The following is a 22,310-nucleotide window of genomic DNA, read 5'->3' on the forward strand; positions in this document are numbered from 1 at the left end:
GCTGTCTGCCACAGTTTCCTCCACCTTGGCGTCCTCCACCTTCCTGGAGCAGGCCCTTGCTGCTCAGAACACAAAGTATGAGCTACAACAATTTTAATCTGTGTAAAAGAAAGCTCATACTGTAATGATACAGATCGATCTATCTAAATCAATAAAAGAACTCACTGAATTACAGCATGGTGCCTAAAAATGTTGTTTCAGGTTGCAGCAGTCATGGAAGGACATCCAGATAACCACGGACAGAGCAAATGAGTAAGTGGTGACTGATTTTAAAAATAAATAAAATGTATCTACTCATTAGAGATGACACAATAACTTTCAGGTTGTAATGGTTTAATATGAAATATATTGAGTTAAATCACAATGAAGACAAACATGATTACGATAATGATAACAGGTTATACCTGTAAAAAAACTTTTTAAAATTTAAAATTACTTGAGTTTTGGCAGAAGAATGGGGCAACATTGTTCTCTGAGAGCAAAAGTTGCTTACTGCCACACATCCATGACATACTGCAGCTAGTGGCCCCTGCCTATGTCGTGTCTGCTTGTTTTCAGCTTGGAGAAGTCACTGGGTCATTCAGAGCAGAGGGCGTCTGAGTTCAGTCAGGTTCTGGCTCAAAGGGAGGAGCAGCTCAGTCAGCTGCAGGTCCTCTCACGATCCCAACAGACGCAGATCCAGCAGCTCCAGGATGTTTGCACACAGCTCAATAGTGTGCGGGAGACGAACGAAGTAAGCTTTGGGATTTATGTTCTTTAGCATAACATTATTTATTTAAGTTTATATACTCAGGCTGGTTCTTACTCCTTATACACTTGTGCTATGAGCCAACATGAAGCTGAGTTACAAGTAAGATGTTGTCATAGTATGTGACTTAATCTTTTTTTATTGTGTGTGTGTGTGTCTCTCAGTTCTTACAGGTGGAGAATGAGTTTGCGAGGGAGCAGATGGCTGAGAGTGAGCATATGGTGAGGGCCAACCTGCAGGGCCTCAGGGAGAGGAACATCCAGTGTGAGGACCTAAAAGCAGAATGTGGCCAACTTCAGTAGGTTTAAGTTAACAACACCCATGTAATGATCTTATATGCTGTTATAATATCAATGTGCTAGTGAGAAATATTGATTAAATAAAGCGGGTTGCAAACTTTTTCTTCTTATTGCAAATATGAAACAAAAGTAAATAATGGTTTATTTAAATAAAAAATGTAACACTCAGCCTCTCGGTGTGCATACATATATCTATATTCCAACGTAACAACCCTGGTGCTTAGCTTTCAACAAATGAAAGTGTTTGTATAATAATTGTTATTTGTCTGTATGTGTGACATAGGCTTGAGAACAGGAGTTTGCAGGAGGAGTTGGAAACTACGAGGTCCAGAGCCGATGCGACCCAGCTTGAGCTTGGACAGAAACTGGCGCAGGCGGTCACTGAAATCACTTTGCTGCATCATACACTGAGAGGACTGACCAATGGACTACAGACAGCTCTCAATGACCAGGTAACACAGAAGGACCGCCGGATTTCAACACCTTGTCTCCCTTTCATACGTGTCATGAAACACTTGTATTTATACTTGGATACAGCATGCACTGTGGAGAAACTTTTTTTCATTCAGGTTTATATGTTTTCAGAAATCAGAACCACAAAAGGAGTCTCAACGTCGTCACCCCTCCAGCTCCTTTGTCGACAGTATCATGGTTGCATTAACTGCTGAGAAGGAGGAAGACGTCGCCACAGACGCAGCTCCTGGATCAGGTACTGTAGCGCTGTGACTTAACGGGAAGCTCATGCCTTTTTAAAAGGGCTGGCTCGGATCTTTAAAAGACAAGGATGAAACTTGACAGATTTTATTTGCCAGCTATTTAGCTTGTGTTTAGTTTTTAACCTTAAACACAATTAGCAACTTTCTGACACCGATGTCAGTTAAACCCAAGCTGGGGGTCAAACTGGATGGTTCGTGGTGCATCATCCAACCATGCTCTATGATGAGTTGTATTCTTTAGCAAACAAGTATCTCTGAACAGTGACACCCAGAGATGTTCTTGTGACAGCTGTTATATTTGAATGGCTGAAACATGGGTTGAATGTGTGTTCAGCCGAACTCACCCCTTTATTAATATGGCTTTAAATATCATCCCGTGAAGGAGGGTTATGAGTGACTGGGGTGTTCTCTAAATGACCTTTTCTTAAATATTATGATACTTCTTTATATTGTTTGCTGGTGAAGTGATCAGATTTCTCCCAGGGATAATAAGCATGGCCACAGATAATTTAATGCTAAAATTGCCTACTGTATTTTTAATTAACATGTCTGAGTATTTTTGAAACAGTTTTCTGATTTGCAGAGAAAGCATCTTAGTTACAGGGACAATAATTGATGGAAATCCCAAATTGTGCATCCACATCTAATTACACATCCTTAATACAGTTCAAATGGGGCTTAAATATCCAAGTTGTCGTTCACTGTCCCCTCAGACTCGCCCGGGCCACCGTGTGAAAATGTGTTCAGTGCGACGAGCGCCTTCACACGCATTGCAACCCCGAAAAAGAATTTGAACTCTGTGGAGTTTAATCCAGGGGAGGACGAGCAGAGCAGCGCAGCGGAGCTGTTGGCTGACCTGTTGGCTGACCTGGGCGGCACCGTCTCAGAGCTCACCAGCACCGTGAAGCTGATGCAGCAACGTAAAGATGCCCAGTTGGAGGAGCTGCACAACACCATGTAAGTGCTGACAAATGTTTAATGTTAAATTTTTAAAAGGCGGCGCATGTACAGTATGTTCTTCTATTCTAACGTAACCTAATGCATTGTTCCAGCTCTGGCCTGCAGGTGGAGCAGCAGGCTGCAAAGAACAGACACGAGGCGGAGGTGTTTGAGCTGAAGCACCAACTCAGCAGTCTGAGCAGCATGTTTGAGAGAGGAAATCAGGCGCTGCAGCAGAGAGCTCAGGTAAGAACTACTGTACATGCTGTTGACTTCATCTATGATACCTAACAACATTCAAAATGGGTTAGAAAAGAGCGCAGAATGATAGGAATTTTCTTGTTGAGCTGAAGCAGCACTGATAAAAATGTCTCTCTTTTACATAGGATGAGAAAACGGTGACAAAGCTGATGGCAGAAATACAAGAGACCCAGGAAATTCTAAATAAACACAAGATTGACAGCAACGTAAGACACAAAATCCATATCTATAATTTTTTTTAAACAATCTGAATACACTTGGCCAAATGTAAAAGTTTTTATTTGTTACATTTTCACAGGGTTCACGAAAGGAGCTGGTTGAGCTTCGTCGTTCTCTCCATCAGTCAAAGGTGGAGATTCAATTCCTGCATGAGGAGTTGGGAAAAGCTGGTAGCCAATCAGCTAACCCGGCACTTTTCATGGAAGAGAAGATCCAGTTATTGAGAGAGGTATGTTCCTGTCACTTATGGTGTGAGAGTTGCCAGATACTGTGTAGTTATAATACTTAATAAAAATTGAGTGAACTCTTCTTTGATTGTTTTATCTGTAGATGGAACGACTGAAGTTGAGTCTTCAAGAGGCGGAGCAGGCCAGAGTTAAACTCCTTGACCGAGCAAAACGACACGTAAGTATCAGCTTGATGTACTGATATTGCTCACTACATACCAGAATATTAACTTCTTGGAATACATTAAGAGTATATTCATGTTTTAAAAGAGCTGAAAAGTGTCATACAAATTAGGACATGATCCAGCGTGTTCATGATGTTGTAATGTCTCGCAGCAAATCATCCACCAGACCAACCAGCAGAAGAGTGAGAATGAGCTTCAGATGTTAAACAAAATCCTCATTAAAGTCAGAGAGGTGAGAGATGCTTTATATACTGTTTTGTGCCTTCTTCTGTCCAGCTTATACTATAAATACTAAATTTATATATATGAATATTTGAGGTACTGATTGTTTTTGTTTCCTCCACACAGACTCTGCTGTCTTTGCCAGTGGTCGTGAAGAATTGTGTACAGCTCCAACAGCTTATTGAGTATATCGGTTGACTTGTTTGTTATGGTCACCTGTGTTCATTGTATTTATGTCTAATGTTTGACCTTTTCCTCACTGTAAGTGTTCCTATTTTTAGTATGACTTAAATAAAAGAAAATAATCTTATGCATTGTTGTTGTTCATTTTTTTTTTATTTTAAAGACTTGCATTGATATAATAATGATAATAATAAACAACAGATGGACAGTTTTTTTAATTTTTTGTGTGTCCGGTGTTAAAATTGTGTGTTCCACATCTGGTTGTGTGTTTTGTTTTAATTTAATGTATTGGTATAGCAAAGTCGTTGAGTTCAATATCTTGGCCCAGTACTTAATTCAGAAGATTTGTCCCATCTGTGTGCTGCGTTAGTGCAGTGTCTGTCTTCGAAAATTAAATCTATATTTCTTTTGCAAAGAAAAACACATTTCCCCACCCCACAAAAGTTCAGCAATCACCAGTAACTTTTGGCACAGGTGTTTTTAATGTACTAATCAGTTTATCTTAGTGGAGGGATAGGTTGATATCTTCATGTGACCGTTCACAGCAGTTGTCTGTTGCTATTTATATCAGGCATGCCATATAGACTATACCGGAGTTAGTTTAAATACCTGTGCTCTTTGTTTTAGATATTGCTTGTATTATGTTATAGTATTTAATGGGAGCACTGTGAATATCAACCTAATGCTTTCTAGTCTACCATTATCAAACAAATCTACGTTGCTTATCAGCCTTGTCACTTTTATCCTGAGTGCAGGTCTTAACAGATATCATTGTCCTTCTGAAATTTTAATTTGACACTTGCTGATTACTGCTATTCTCATTTAATCCACAGAGATCTGGGTTTAATTCAGTGGCACTCAGGAAAAACTAGGACCCTTTCAACTACGGAAACCCCCCAACGCATCTATCAGCAAAGCTTCTTTTCTGATAGGAAAATCAAGTGTTTTCACAATAATGAAGCGTTTCCTTTACGAGTCTCATCTTGTCAGATATGCAGACTTTTCGTAAGGGTGTTCTCTCGTGTTGAGATAAAGGACTCCCGCTACTTCACTTCATAGGCTGAAATATCGAGTTACAAGTCAATTCATTTTCTTGATTAGTGGATCTGTGTGGTAGATTAACTGTGCCTCTGTCTAAGAGCGTTGTTGATGTCTGGACATGATAATTGAGGCCGGTCACGGTGACTGATAATACTGTGGCTCCAGACAACACTTCAAACCAGCTGAGCTGAAACACTGAGGAAAACAACGTGAGCACAAAAGGAAAAGATGTGTGAGGGCTTTTTTTTGGGGGGGGGTTCCTGGAGGCAAATGTCTTGATCCGTTTGTCCCTTTTAAAATGTGTTTATTTTTTATGACTATTGCAAATAAAAGTGATATAAATTAAATATTTAGCAAACCACATTCTAAAAAAATTGCAATTCTAGTGTAATATTTTGGCACACATGCTTAAATTGGAACAGCAATTATACATCAATATTTTAAATATTTTATTCTTGAAGAACCAAAGTGCTAAATAATTCTGTTTATTTCCAAAAAAGGCAACCTAATATGCATTACATTACATGCAAATGTACAAAATCTGACGTTCTTCATACAAGCCACTTATTGCAAAGCCGACGACCATGAAGCATAATAATTTATACTAATATTTCAAAGTCTGTCATTTAAACTCACTAGTCTGGTAAATATTAAACTTACGCACATTCAATTCATGAAACAAAAAGAAGCTTGCAACCACACACGATATTCAACGATCTTTACACTCATGCTGTGAAGAGGCATTGATTTGAAATCCCAATTCATAGCGTGCATCTCAAAGTAAATTACAATCAACAACATAGAAAATGGGTTGTAGGGTTAATGTGGTAAGTCACAGTTGTGTCAGGAAAGTTTTTTTTTTTTTTTTTTATCAGTCTCCTCGGTTTTGTCCGTAACAAATGTCATGCACAAAGAAACACAATCACATTTGCGTTCAGAAATGTCTGGCTCACTGGGTGCTGCTCAAGCCTCGGATGTTCTGTGAACGAGGTCTTGAGATGCTCGGTTCTCGATTCTCAGGAGCTCAGATAGCGGACACAAACCTGTCCATAGTCCCTGGGTACGTTGGGTGTCTCAGATAGCCCCCAGTGTTGGCGATAGGACCTGCAGCACTATTATACTGGGAGAAAGAGCCCAACTGCACTGGGGAGACCCTGCCGTAATGGTCCATGGCCTCCACTGACCCGTGGGCTGAGGAATGGAGGCGCCCCGTCGCCGCATACCCCTGGGTGTGGCCCTGTGCATATGAGCTCTGGTGTGTGTGGTGGTGCGGGTGGCCGTTTGGCCCGGAGTAGGTGAACCCGGGATGCGTAGAGGAGCGTGAAGATACAGACCCTCCGCATGGTTGGCTCTGGAAAGCTGGGGCTCCCAGGCTGCAGGCGCTGGATCCGTTCGGGAGCCCCTCGGGACTGAAGTTCCGGCCGGGCTGCTGCATCACCTCTGGCCCTTGACCTCCCAGCATGCTGGCTGGAGTCTGGTGTCCTATGAGGTTATTGATGCTGAACATGCGGTTCTGAGCAGGTCCAAACCCGGGTGGAGAGGAAGAAGGGTAATAAGCAGAGCTCAGCTGCTGCCCGTAGGCCGGACTGACTGTCATGTTGTTGTAGACTGAGTTGGTGTACGCGGCTGACCTGGCAATCTGGACGGGAGAGAAAACGGGTGTCTCGTGGACATATGAGGTGTAAGTGCTCAAGTCACAGCGCTTAAACCTCTTCCTGCGCCTCAGGAAGCTGCCGCTCTCAAACATGTCCTCTGCATTCGGGTCCAAGGCCCAGTAGTTTCCCTTCCCTGGCCGCCCCGGCTCTCTGGGGATCTTGATAAAGCAATCATTGAGAGTCAAATTATGACGGATGGAATTCTGCCATTTCTTGGAATTGTCTCTGTAGAAGGGGAAGCGCTCTGTGATGAACTTGTAGATTCCCCCCAAAGTCAGCTTGCGGTCCGAGGAGTTGGCTATGGCCATGGAAATGAGTGCGATGTAGCTGTAAGGGGGTTTCCCTCGCTGCAGAGGTCTCTTCCTTCTCCGACCTTTGGGCTGCTCCTCTGACTGCAGTGGAAGGTTGGAGGCAGAGAAGGTGTTGTCTGCTGGAGAGTCTTTCTCTACTTTGACCACCGGCATTGTCATGAACGGTTCAGAAATGTCCCTTAAAAAGACAGAATATAAAGTGAACTGCAAATGCTGCACTGTATAAGTACTTCCACAGTTTAGAAGAAGTTCCCTCTGATTAAATCCTGGGTGGTGGAAATCAAAACAAGAGATCAGCCCAGCACACAATCACAATCAAAGATCACAATTGTATATAACAACTCACTGTCTTAAAAGTCCAAAATCCAGATGCAGTTGAAGTAATTAGCTTTTTAAAAGAGATCCTATTTCAATGAGCGCTGTGCTCATTTAGCGTATTCCCACAGTTTGTTGCAGGTGAAGTTGACGAGTTAAGGTGTGAGAGTGTGTGATGTTTAAGGTGTGTGTGAGAATGAGTCACTCAGAGTTGGAGTGTATTACCTCTACGGAGCACCTGAGGGGCCACACCCCCCTGGGGCATCACATGCTCTTGACATACCTCAGCTCAATAAGGGTCTATTGTTCACGTTCAACAGTCTGCATACTTTGTGGTGGAAATGTTTATTTCAAGGATGTTTATTTTATTTTAAATCGCTGTAATACATTTCTGATGTCCTTAAATGGCAAAAAATACCTTGCATCCAAATCTGGATCTTCTTTTTCGAACAAGGTTTTAACTCTTGTTTATTAAAAACTAAACACATATTTAGTGTTCACTTTTGATTACATAGTATGTATTCACTTCATATTTATTCTATGCTTATTCTAAGTCCTTTTTTTAGTTTCATAGACCAAAACTGTCCAAACAAACATTATTTCCTTTTGATATTCAAATGTCCCTTTAAAGTCAACCTCAGTTTACTTTAAAAAGTCCAAAATGGTCAATGTTGTTTTGACGTTTAACACTAAAAGAACTCTTTAGTGGTAACTAAACCTACGTGTTGTTTTTCCACTTTGCTTCCTTGTTGGTTTTGCGCCAGTGGTTGGACGAGCCAGCTGTGTTAAGAGATGTAAATGTTTTCCAGACAAAGGCCGTCCTGTGATTTCAGCATGCAAAAATATAGACCATGATCACAAACCCTGGACGCAACCTGAGAGAGAAGAATAACAAACTTTCAACATCGATTGATTTTACGAGTGTCTTCAAGGAATTGGTGGTGATATGTGCTGCACATGTTTTAGACAATTGTTTTCTCTACAGTAGTCATATTTCTAAGTGCTGATTCATGCGATTTTAAATGACAAAGCCCATTCTTGGAAAGTCTCATCTGTAAAAAAGATCTGCTTTTAGGCTGACTTTAAACACTATTCAATTCAAAGACAATGCTGACCCTCTGAGCAGCTCAGGTGGTATGAAGTCCGGCGACTCCACAACGCTCGGGTTCACCACCTTAATCTTTTAAACAAACAGAGAAAAACATGGCAGCGCACTCCCACCACTCATCACCAGGCTGGGTTAGCACAGCGGCCATGTGTCGGAGCGGGAGTGTGGTTTGCTCAGACAAATCGGCTGATGAAAGCTCTAGTCCTGTGGCTCTGCTGGGCTCTTTAGGCCTGGACCTGCAGCACCCTGGGATAAGACGGGGTGGGGTGTATGATGGGTGAACATGAGAGTGCACACACACCTGTTAGTTTGACTTTGTAATTATACTTGTCAACAACAAAACTAAGTCTTGTCATTCCAAGATGTGCATGTTCCTAAAAACAGGGAAAAACTAAAGAAAGTAAATGTACACTGAAATATAAGGTATTTCAGGATATCTTAAATCTTAATTCTCTTTATAATTTGTCCGTATTTATTCCTTTATTTTATTTAAAGCATGTACTTCTCTTTATAGAGACAAACTATTTTCGCAGTCTTCTTTTACTGTTTGATTTACATTTTGAAATATATATTTTTTTTGGATCACAAATGTTGAATAAAGAAACTGTGTGTTTATTACTAACCTATAAGTACCCTGTTATTTGTCTATAGTTGTACATATACAATGTAGCAGGGATAGTGTGTGTGTGTGTGTGTGTGTGTGTGTGTGTGTGTGTGTGTGTGCGCGTGCGTGCGTGCGTGTGTGCGTGCGTGCGTGCGTGTGTGTGTGTGTGTGTGTGTGTGTGTGTGTGTGTGTGTGTGTGTGTGTGCCATGCAAAGCTTCCTCACACCTCCGTCAGTGAAAGGAGAGGCGGATACACAGTGGATTTAATTATTTTATTACAATTCACAGCCAAAATGTAAATACATGTACATTATTGCTGATATCATTAGTTGATCAATCGATTAGTTGGTGGACAAATAATGTATCTATTTTGATTATCGTTTTAATCCTGTTCAAGCAAAACTACCAAAGAGTCCGTAGTTTCACCTTAAATGTGGACATTTTATAGTGTTGTAACGTAAAAACATGTTCTGGGCTCTGCAAAATTGTGTTGGACATGTCACCGAAGCAATTAATTAAATGAATGATCAACATATATATATATATATATATATATATATATATATATATATATATGTATTAACATTAGGGTTGTAACTAACCATTATTATATATATATATACATATATATGTATATATGTATATATGTGTATATATATACATATATATGTATATATATATATATATATATATATATATATATATATATATATATATATATATATATATATATATATATATATACATATATATGTATATGTATATGTATATATACAACCCTAATGTTAATACTATTATTTGGCTGGAATCTTAAAACTTGAAAGAAAAAAAAAAAATGGTGTGTGGGTTTCAATTTGGTTCTCATATCCAAATATGACTAAATTCTAATTTAAAAAGATGTAAATATAGTTATATTAGTGATGAAATACCAAGTTTATGAAGTGACTCTTAGATGCACCATTTTTCAAAACAATAAGAGTTTATCATTTATAGAGTTTATAAATGAAAGAAGACAGTAGAAAGTGCAAATATATGACACACAGTACAAAGTATTACGTAGAGTAGGAATAAGGAAGTGCACACAGTAATTCATGTATAATATGTAATGTAATGTATACACCACTTTAAAAGGAAACAGGTTTAGCTATCTATATATAAGCTTACACATACAAACATTGATACTTACATTGATACATATGTGCAAGGACATACAGTAAATAAAACAAGACAAACTAGAAACAAGTTGGTTGTAACGCAGGTTAAAGAGTTAATTTGTGATCTTACGACACAATGAAAACACTGGGAATATTTTATTAAATGAATGCACTAATGTGTTTGATTGTGTGGCTTCTTCACTTCAACTTCTGACAGATGTGATGGACCTCACCCTTTACTTAAGACAGCTTCTTATGCTTCATGGCAACGAACAATTAGTGGTGAGTAATTTCTCAGGTAGTCGTTGTTATGGGAGCTCAGGCTCATAGTTGCCATAGTTTGATTATGCATCACAATCTGGCACTCGCTCAGCACTTATTGTTAATATTTGTTCATGGGCCTTTTATCTCAGTGTTCGTGCTAGTAGATCAAAAAATATGAGTTGTGTGCTGCAGAGAGGTGACTACTGTCAACAGTTGTTAACGTTTTAAAACCAGTTGATGTGCTTCCGAGACTTTAATGAGTCTTTGTTCTTGCCAAATGGTTTGTGTTGTGTAACTTGGAAGGATAGTTCTCAGTAAGAAAGAAAACAAACTTCTATTCGAAGCCAATATTTATACCGGCTAACAATGAATACAAATCTTACAATTATTCTTTTAATTGCTTGTTTCTTTTACTCTGAAACCAATAGTTATTTAAGTATTTACAATGAATGAAATTACACTCCTAATGTGAAACCAACATGACATTAGCATTTCATTCAAAAGTTGCCTTAAAATCTCTGGAGCATTTTTTTGTTACTCTTTTTAGTTTAAAAAAAAAGAGACTCAGATAAACCACCTGTACACTACCGGCTTTGCACCAAACTGCAGAAAGACAACTTTAGCGACTAGCTAGAACATTTACCAACTAAACAGACATATATAAGAGACCAATACAGAGCTGGAGGGTATTACAGACTGTCAGTTTGTATGAAAGTGGACACATTGGATGCATGGATATTAATGCATTAATAACTCACTTTTGTTGTCGTACTTGAAATGGATTTTTAATTACCTTAATATTTTTAGTACATTTTTCAGAAATACCCTTTTCTCTCTACACTGCGACTCGGCGTGCAAACAAACAGAGTCTTCCTGTTGAAGTGTACTTTGGCATAAAAGACTTTGGGTTTGGCATCACTGAGTATACGGTAGGGCCTCCGTAGATAAGGGCCCTGGAGCCATGCATTGATGCCGCCATGAGAGGCCTCCACCTGTCCATCACAGCCCGGCGTGGAGACGCAAATGACTGCTGGAGGCTGGGACAGCTGCACAGGAGAGCTCTGCTGCAGCCAAGGCAAATGAAGAGCCCTTCACTTTGTGTCCCACATATACTTCTGGCTGTGCCAGAGAGAAACGGCTCTCTCCAAACAAAGACAAACAAATTAGACATTTGAATTTGAACACTTTTGACTTTATCCATTTGATGGTTGCACATATACAAGTGGTGGATGACTTTAAGGCCGATACTAAATGAAAACAGGGCACATGTTCAAAAGTAGGTGAAAAGAGCAGACAGTGGAAATCTTTAGAAACATGTTGCTCAATTTCAGATGTCACTTTTAATATGGCGAGTATCATTGGCAGGTGTATATGGAAGAAATTGACCAGACAGCTAAACAATGAGCTTAAAAGTCAGCTCCTTAAAGCTGAGGGGCGATTAAGTTGATTATTCTCTGTAGGTTCATCACTATGAGCACCAACTATGAGATAAATCTACTTTACACTTTTTCTCATACTGCACCCACAAGTTAATTCCTCTTTGGAAATGTGTATACGACACACACATACACACACACACACACACACACACACACACACACACACACACACACACACACACACACACACACACACACACAGATTTAACGGCAGGCTCCCCGGGCAGTGCAGTGCTTCAGTTATGTAAACTGGCCTGGGTTTGGATCAAGTCAACCGTCAGGATTTTGCATCTTCACCAAGCCCCTGCAGCTGCTAATGCAAACAAGAAACTCTCACTTGCTTCACAGTGGCCTGACTCCATCAGCATACACAAACACACATACACATACACGCACACACACACGCACACAACACCATAGACTGAAATTCAAACAGACATAAAAAGCTCCATCTTACAGTATGATATCCACTGCTTGAAAATGAATATTATGCATTTATAGGAATATATTTTGGTCTTCTTTTAAACTTCAAAATATAAACTTTAAAACTATAATCAATACTTTTCTAATAACATTCTATCAGATGGAAATGTGAAGAGTGTGAAATATGACCTGCATCTAGAGAGTTTCAGCTTATTGTTTATCCGTCCGACCCACAACTTCCCTGTTTCGGTTCACTCTAGTGGCTTCCTTTTTTACTTTTAAAGCGCTCAACAAAAAAGAAGACATTTAGCAACTGGCTGGTGAACATTGTAAAGTAACAGCTAAAAAGACAGATATATTCCTCAGGCGTTGATAGAACCAAAAGCAGAGGCTTTACATTCATCAGGTTGACACAGACTCGACTCCAAATTAATCACAAAGTTGCTGGATGTGTAAATAAGTAATTGTTTCCTTTCAAGTTTGCCATAGCATCTTAAAAAGTGATATGTTATATCTGTTCTCAATTGGTTTCCACTTAGTAGTAGGTAGTCCCTCCAAGTGGTGTAAAGGTTGCAGGGTTAAGGTGGTGTCAGGTGTTAAGGTGTCAGGATGGCAATAAAGAGTTGTCAGGCACTTTTAGCCTTAATGCCAATTTAAAAATAGTTTGTATACGACATGTCGCCTGAACATCCCGAAAGGCAAAACTGAGAGGAGGAAGATGAAATAATCGTTTGGAAAATTGCTCCTGGAAGGCATTCATAGTACTGCACTTAATCCTGCACACAAAAAGTGACGGCGGTAGCTGTGTGCCAATCACACCATGAAGTAAGTGAGGGTGAAGGTCAGATGGTCCACGTCCTATTCTTTGGAGGATTGGTCGATGGTTTCGCTGGAGAAATTCATAGGCAGTGAAGTTACAGCAGCTTGCAAACACAGCTCTTTTCTAACTAAAATCATCTGTCATGTCTGTCTAAAACCTCACTTCACTTCAATGCATATATATCATGCCACATGCCAACACCAAACAGCTTGGACAAGCACTGCATCTGCAGTCAACACGCAGCATCATTTGAACATGTTTAGATTAATTTGTACTGCTACAAAGAATCAAAGACTAAGACAAAGACCAGCTCCATGAATCAGTGACACTTTAATCAGCACTTGTCAACTAATTATCACTTGAAAAATCAACACATATTCATGCTGGAAGTTGAGAGCTGCGATTCTAAAGCTGAGGAAAATGTTTTGACCAAGATGAACCATATTTATTTATAGATTGTGTCTGTTCATTTATCAGTAGATAATCAAATCAAATTATAGTCCTTTTAAATGGTGATTCATAGTCAGTTGTGGATCAGGTTTACTTTGTATGATTCACACACAGAGTGACTCACCGCTTACCCGATAGAGACAGTATCTCTCTCCTACACTGTAACTGAGCACACAATTATAGATAGTCATGCCTGGTTGCAAATGCCAGTGCATCTATGTCAGTTGGGCTCTGTTAGGATCCGTGTGTCAACGCCTCATAGATGTCTCAGCCTGCACAGGGTCCAGGCGGCTGCACATGAGCATTTTTACCCGTGCCTGCACCTGAAAGGAACCTCAGTTGCACAACAGGATCGCACATTAGGATGGATATAGAAGTCTAGCACTCTCCTCCTTATTTTGTTCTACTTCATTTACACAGATTCATTTCTGTGTGTGTGTGTGTGTGTGTGTGTGTGTGTGTGTGTGTGTGTGCTGTCTGACAGTGAGGTAGAGAGGAAAGGGGGAAGGAGAAGAGTCAGAGGAGATGAGTTGTTACCACACAGAGCTCTTGTGGCTTTTGGCAAAGTATTTCCCATGAAGTAAAGCTTTTGCTGTCTTTCCCCTTGAGTTGTGCGATGCATCGCCTTCTGTGTGTGGGCGCGTAATGGCACGCAAAAAGCTGGGTTAGGCAACTCCCCATGGTTCGTAGATCATATGCCAACCTAAGATTTAAAAGGAAAGACCAGGACAGCATACCAAGTCAATTTTGTTATATTGCCACATGGACGTTTTGGACAAGATGCCCTTCTTTCGGTATGTAGTCTGGCAATAAGGATCCAGCATCCTGTTTTCAAGGTTTAAATTGCAAGTTACCATGTTGTGTCTTAATTTCTACACTAGCTTCAAAAGCAGGTTATTATACATTACATTCTACATGCGTAAGTCCTTTCGTGCTGAGAGTTAGATGAGAGTGATTCCACTTTCTTTAACATAAAGCTACTGCCAGCAGACGCGTAGCGTAGCTTAGCACAAAGATAGGAAACAGGGGGAAACAGCTAGCCCAGCTCTTTTTTTTTTACCACACAGACATGATAGTGGAATTGATCTTCTCACGGCAACTCTCGACATGTGCATTTTCCCAAATGTCACACAGAATTCTCAACCCAAAACTGTGTATCTATGTAGAGAGAGAAACTTGATTCATTGCTTGCACACAAGAACAGCTTACATCATTTGAGGAGGTATTACCAATTCTTTTACAAAATCTACTTACTGTTTATGATTCATTTATATACAAATCAATCATCTCTTTATATTACAAAAAATCAACAGGTTCAATATCATATCATTACATGGTCTCCCTTGTCTGTCTTTCCTGTGTGAGGAAGGCACCCTTCCCAAATTGTATCATGTATCTCCATCCTGCAGCAATAATGGACAGTTCTTTTTCAACATCTTTTATCTTAACTCCTTCATAATCGTTGCTTTGGTCACAGGCAGTGCAATTTTTCATTGATGCACAACAAGGTTTTAGTGTGTGTCATTGCTGACAGGCTTTCACCGCCGCCTAAATCCTCTGATTCCTAAGCAGGAAGATACAGGTATTCATCCAGCTTCCTCCCATGTCCTTGAGCACAGTGTTGTGTTTTCTCAGCTGTCAAACTCCTGACATGTCTTTTTAAGCCTGGCAGATGAAGCATTTGTAGAAAGGGCCTTGGCTCTGAAAATGCATGTTTGTTATTGCATGATATTGAACCTGTTGATTTTTTTAATACGAAGAGATGATTGATTTGTATATAAATGAATCATAAACAGTAAGTAGATTTTGTAAAATAATTGGTAATACCTCCTCAAATGATATAAGCTGTTCCCTGTTTGTATTATACTTAGCCATATACAAAAAACTCACTCGTATAAAACGCCAGGATGTGCTCTCACATAGAGAGGAGGTTGAGTTAAAAATACAAACTTTTCCCCAGGAGACTTACTTTTGTTAACTTAAGGTAACTTAGGTACTTAAATAGCACCATATACTTAAGTTACGTAGCAAACACACTTATTTGAACTCAAATCTTTTCCTAAACCTTTCCTAAAGCGGTTCTGCACTGCAAAGCCTTGTGCACTGATCGCTCGCCTTGCTAGATATTCAGATGATAACCCTTGAAAAATATTTTCTTTGTAAGATATCAGACGAAAAATGATAGGGCCTTCGTCAGCCTGAAGGCGTCATTAAGGTCGGGCCAAAACGTTTCTGTGATGACCACTTCCATCAGTTACTGACAGTTTTGCTAGATAATGATAGCGTGAGGGTAAAGAACACGAATCTCAGACCTGTTGTTTCCTAACGTGCATTCACAATTTATCCAACAGATGGTTGGCGGGCTCTCCAAACTTTTATATCCAAGTTTGCAACTGTGCCGCCGGACTGTAACTCATTTTAAAAACCATCTGCAAAACACACACACAAAAGTAAATTGAAATAAAATCCTCCTTGCTAAGGCCCAGTGGGTCACAGTACACCGGCAGAAGCCCTTACATGTTTGGGTATTGTCAGTCATAATGATTCATCCTCTGGGGACCGCCAATGTGTTACATGCTACTTTCAGTGCTTCATGTTAAGCATAGCTGCCAAGCAAAGACTGTTTGAGATTCTTTATCACAAGCTGACTAACACCTTTCCGAACTTCTTAATCATCTTGCGGCCCAAAAAATGAAGAGCCACTTGTAAAGTGTTCTTTATACTTCTGTGTGAGTTTGTTTAGACCTCAATTATCTTTTATAGGATGAGCTGGATACTGCTTCGGTTCTTTGAAGGTCAATAAGTCCATTGTTGCTATTAATAATTATGGGGTTTTAGTTGTCTGGTAATTGACTTGTAACAATTTATGACCAGATAATTAAAGCTCTTTCCAACCGCGAAAGACAACACACATGAATGGTATCGGTGGCACCTCACTTTTGTGCATGAGTTGACTGAGAGACTTGAGCATGACCACTCAAACAGGATGCGGTGCAGAGCGGTCCACTTGTATCAGTGTGCGTGTGTGTGTGTGTGTGTCTAGAAGAGAAAAGAGAGGTAGCAGTGTTTTGGGTGTTGGAGATCTCATGCATACCTGTATCTAGGTTGTGCAGAGGGAGGTTGTCCTTCTGACTCAGCCTTGCTTGGAAATTGGCCAAAGGGAGAGAGAAATCTAGACTGGTATGCTCTTTCTTTCCAGTGCCACCTGTGTGTCTGTTACAGTGGGATTTGTACCTCCTCAATCACTGACACATGTGGATTATCTATACTTAGAGGGAAAAGCCAATACAAGCCACATCTTGTGTGCAAGCAATCAGACACTCGAACACAACATATCTTTCCCTTTGTGGGCAGAGTTTTTTAAAGATCTGCTACCAGTATAATTGCTATAATTATACATTTAAATGTAAATAACATTCTATTTACATGTAACTCTTCCCAATTGTAAATCTAACACATTAACAAAACCAAAACAAACACAGAAGCAATTTTATCCTAAAACAGTTTCAGATTGATGCCATATGTGACATAACAAGGATTTATTCTCCTCGTATTTAACACATCGGATAATAAATGGTCTTTGTGGTTTTGTCATGAGCTGCCCTGGGCTTGTGCTTGGCAAAAATAGCCAAATGCAGGTGCAAACAGAGGTTAAAGGTGGGTCAACTGTTCAGGTAACATTACGAACGAGTGAGTAAGCCAGAGAGAGATGAGAGGAAATACTGTTGAACAATGCTGATAATCTCCCTCATTAGAAACCTACTCACCTGGATTTCTCTCTGTGCAGCTGCAGGTGGGAAGTCTGTCCCAAAGCAGACACTTTCCTTTTCTTTGTTTATCTTTCACAGGTGTTGTCATAGTCTGTTCATCATTTATTCTGTCAGGGGGGGTTATATTGACTGACATAATCAACTGTCTATTATTATCCATGCTGTGTATGGAATAAGTAGGGCAGAAGTGGGAAGGTCAACGAAAAGGTTCACACGAATAGTGTGTCGGTGGGAAACTTTGTGTTCACAAAGATTTAATGCCTCAACCTCCATCCATCTATTAGCTATACCCGCTTATACTTGAGGGTCACACGGTTTGACACAAACAGTAGAGAAAAACTATTCAAGCCCACATTCACACCTAGAGGCAACACACAGTCTCCAATTAACCAAAACCTGCTGGATGTCTTTAGACTGTGGGAGGAAACCACATCACCCACGCAGGCACCAGGGGAGCATGTTAACTCCACAAAGTACAGCCACAGTGCCTTGAAGCCAGAACCTTTTTGCTAATAGGCAACATCGCTCATCAATCCAAATATCAACAAATTAAATAAATTGAAAGCTCTTACAGGTCGCATGTATAAAGATAGATCCCTGGCTGCTCCATGACATATGCCAAAGTGTCCTTGGGCAAGATACTGAATCCCAAATTGCTGTTTGGCACCTTTCACGAGTGGTCGGAATAATAGAAAAGCGCTATAGAAATACAAAAAAGTCCATTTATTATTTAAGTTTTAGTTAATTGTTGAGATCTAATTGCTGAAATGACAAGAGTCAGTCTGTGCAAGAAATAAACAGCCAGATGATACACCTCCATTTTAGCCAAACTTATTCAGAGGAGAACACTTATTAAATTAAATTATCTCATCTCACAAACTGTCTGTTATCAACAGCCATCACAGTTTACAGATTGAGCTCTTAGTTTAAATTTGACCTCCTCTGCCCACTGTAGTTTTGCATCCACAGTGTTGTGCAATGTGAGAATATTACAAACATTTTGTGTGTGCTGACTTTTGGTTTTACCTCCAAAGAAAGTGGTTCATATTCTGTAATCTGGCTAAAAGATGAACTGAATGCTCACATTTCTTGCCCTGCTCAACAATCAATTCATTAATTAACAAAAACAAGACCCAAGTTGTAGTCAACAAGACTTGTCCTATAAAGGGAACAATTGGAGACAAAGAGGCCAAACATAACTATATCTAGAGCTGAAGGGATAAAGGAGGCAACCGTAACAGAGGATGTGAAGAGAAGATGGCACAAAGGGAGTTAACATGTTGCATCAGCAAACCTGAAAACATAAGGATTTAGTTCAGATAAAGAAAAACAAATTCATCTCTACGTGTAACACTGTTATAAAACAATGTTGTTCAGGAAGTTGAGGCTTTGCTGCCAGACAAGTTACTCTGGATTTTGTCAGAAAATAATATTTATTTGCATGTCTTGATCTTTAACTTCTCTGTGAAGAGAAGTGAGAGAGACTGTTTAACACATAGAATCAGGTGGAGGCCCTACATCTGCAGGAATACAGTTGTAATAGTATTAGTACTAAAAGCCAAGTGTTTGAATCGCGTGTGTGGCGTTGAGTTTACACGCTTATGTGCATGCACTTTTATGTGTGTGATTTGGGCTGTGCTTGTAGGGTGATCAACTCAAGCACCCACTTTCTGTCATGCATAGAGCGGTTTCAGCTGCACAATGGCAGTGTGATGGGTGTGACTGTCTCCAGGATTAAAGCAGGAGAATAGATCCAGAAACGGACAGGTTCCACCGCCTTGAGACTCCTCCTTAACACCGTTCAAAGAAATTCTGACGCTCTTTAATGACACAGTATCCACAGCACTGGGAGTTACGTTTCGTTTGTTTAAGTCAGAGTCGTTAAATGTTAAATTATTCTTTGAAAGGTGCCATGTTCGCCCCTCCACCTCCACCTCCCTCAGGTTAATTGATTTGTTTGTGTATCAACTTTTAGTTTTGGACACTATTTGAATGGACTGGTGGATTTGCACACCAAATGTTGTTCCATTGTCCTGTTTTGCATGCTGTGCGGCCGGCCCTCGGCCTGGCTCCATTTGTCATGATGATTCACTGTTGGCTCACACTTTAATAACATTTTACAAGCTAAACCATTGTGATCACTTTATGACCAGGAATAAGCTACACTGAAGTTAATTAGTTCAGTTCTGCCAAATACATAAATGATTAAAACCCCAGTTGTTTAGCCTGGTGTAGTGCAGGGTAAACATATTATTTAGTGTACATAAGATATCACCGAACAGCAGCAGCATCCTGTTTGCAGGTGTTTTATCAGCTTTTATGAAGATACTGATATTATTTGTTAATATAACAATTTAAACCCTATAGATGTTTTATGATAGCTATTATTGGTATTGTTTATGTTGTTGTGTATCATTTTATCTATCATTACAGTTACATTTGGGACTTTGTTGCACCTTGGTTTGGGCAAGTCAAACCTTTAATCCTTCCGTTTTCTTTTCAATTAATTTCCACGAAAGATATATGCCATCTTTTGTTTGTATATCATTGTGTACTCAAGCGTTGAGTGACAGGTGAAGAGGACGGATGATATAAATTGTTCCTTTTGTCACCACAAGATCATAATGGAACTGTGAAATGAAGGTCATAGAAGGTTTATGTTTGGAGGAATAGTGTAGAAAGCTATATTACATGTTGTGAATTAGTGCAATTTTTTTTAGAATCATTATCGAATTAAACTTATCTTATCATCATTGATCCTCAGCATCCTCACTGCAGGCATCACTGTCTGGTATGGGAACACCACACAGGCAGAGAGAAAGGCTCTGCAAAGAGTTATAAAGACTGCAGAGAGGATTACAGGGACAAAACTTCCCTCCATGGACTCTATGTATGTGCAGCGCTGTCTGAAAAGAGCAGAGGGAATCATCAGAGACTCACTCCACCCAGCTCACTCTGTGCTCAGACACAAACACTGCACGTACAACCTGAGACACAGCAGAGCGGACAGCATCATCACCCATAGAACACGTTTCTACAACAGCTTCTTCCCTACCACAGTCAGACAGATGGCAAAACAAAACTGTGAATAGGAACAACACTCAAGACTAACCTATTTATTTATTTATCACTGTAATAAAAAAATAAAAAACTGTATCTAATAACCTCTTTGTATATACGACCACATTTGCACATGTACAGTGTTTTCATATTTCATATTTTGTCCAGTGTTTTCATATTTTATATTTTGTATGGTGTTCTCATATTTTATATGTTTTCTCTTTCCTGTATAGTGTGTTTTTTTCTCATTTTTATTTCTTCCAAAACTGTTGACTCGGCGAGCTCTGTGAAAAAAATTCCAATGAGTCTGGACTGTTGGTCTAGGCACAAATGGCCACAAAATAAAAACCTTCAACAACCTATAACCCGCCTAAAATTACATCATTTTATCTTTTAATGGAGAGGTTAAATAATAATAAATATTTCTTTTTTTTTACAAACCACCCACACGTTTCAAGATCACAAGTTACTGAAAAGTTCACATCTGCCACATTCTGTTTATCATCAATATGTTCCTCCCAAACAGAAGAATACAAGCTTCTCCAGTGGAATGAAGATAATTTGTATTTTATCGCGATGATAATGGATAAAGAAATAAATAAAATAAACCGTGTGTGCTAGTTTGTCTTAGTTTGAGCATGAGCATAACGTGAGTAAAAGTGTTCTTCCTAATGTAGTTATCAGGGCGTGTCCTGTACTAAAGGAGCCGCTCACCCTTTTTGATTCAGCATCCAACCTTTAAAGAACGGCACCAAGACGAAGCAAAGAGGTCAGGCCTGACACACCAAGGTTATCACATCTTTCTATCATTATTACAAATGGACAAGTTTGTGGACACACACACACACACACACACACACACACACACACACACACTTGTTCACCCTCTTTTAGATTCCATTGTGTAAGCTTGAGTGACAGAGGCCCTCATGGGAACCGAGCTGGTGTTGGAAGTGAATCCCGAGCCGGAAACAAACTTCACCCTCTTTCAGACTGACGGACAAGCGTGGCGTCAGACCCCCACAGACCCTCACAGTATTATTAACAAATATGCAAGAACGCACACACACACCTGAAATATCTCCTCCCTGTTGGCACTTATGCTCCTTCCAGTCCCCGCCTCCTCTCTTTTTGCTCCCTCTCTCCGCTGCCGTGTAGCTGCTCGACCTGTCTTACTGCCTCATTTGTCATCACCAATCACTTGCTCTTTGAGCGGCCCTGACAGACAGGGGTATTAGCTGCCTCTGTGTGGTGTTGAGAGCTGGGCTTTCCTGCTGAATAGAGAAACTATGTATGAACGCCACAGGAAAACATGTAATGACACACACTGGCACACTCCCACCAACAGCTGCTCCTCAGAGTGTGTGCGTGAGTGTGTGTCTCGGCAGTCTTAACTCCAGTCTTGGTTTATTTTGTTTCATTTAATTTACTTATACTATTTTCTGCATCCTCTTCTAAGGTGTGTAGTGTCAGGTGTGTGTAAGTAGAGGCCGCACTTACATACTTTACTTATGTCAAAGTATCAATAACACATTATAGAAACGCTCCATTACAAGTAAAAATCTTACATTGAAAATGTGGCTGAAGTAAAAATAGGCAATTATTATCAAACTTTCCAGATAGTTTCAATGAATGAAGAACATTGCCTATTCTATGAGGCCAATTTCCATTTAAACGCACATTGCAGACCCTTCTATCTGCTTCTCTCTGAAATCCCTTTTCGGGGTTTTCTCAGAAATGGAATAGTATTTATTCAGGGAGTGCGGTTAGTGTGCCCTCCATGGTAACGTGATGGAGGAACAGCGGTTGACGGGGTTAGCAAAGGGTCAATTGTTCAAGAACTGTACTACTAGTTTGAGGTACTTGTACTTTACGTGACTGTATCCATTTTCTGCTT

General features: G+C 39.9%; 1 protein-coding gene across 1 annotated transcript; it reads right to left on the minus strand.

The window, feature by feature from the left end:
- Nucleotides 1-6,064: 6,064 nt before the first annotated feature.
- Nucleotides 6,065-7,165, minus strand: foxe1 (forkhead box E1; the record flags this gene model as incomplete). The annotated part of the gene is made up of 1 exon (XM_079219627.1): nucleotides 6,065-7,165. One exon carries the CDS (start codon nucleotides 7,163-7,165, stop codon nucleotides 6,065-6,067), a length of 1,101 nt encoding a protein of 366 aa, XP_079075753.1.
- Nucleotides 7,166-22,310: the final 15,145 nt, after the last annotated feature.

This window comes from Taurulus bubalis (assembly GCF_910589615.1).
Source record: "Taurulus bubalis genome assembly, chromosome: 6".
Lineage (NCBI taxonomy): Eukaryota > Metazoa > Chordata > Actinopteri > Perciformes > Cottidae > Taurulus > Taurulus bubalis.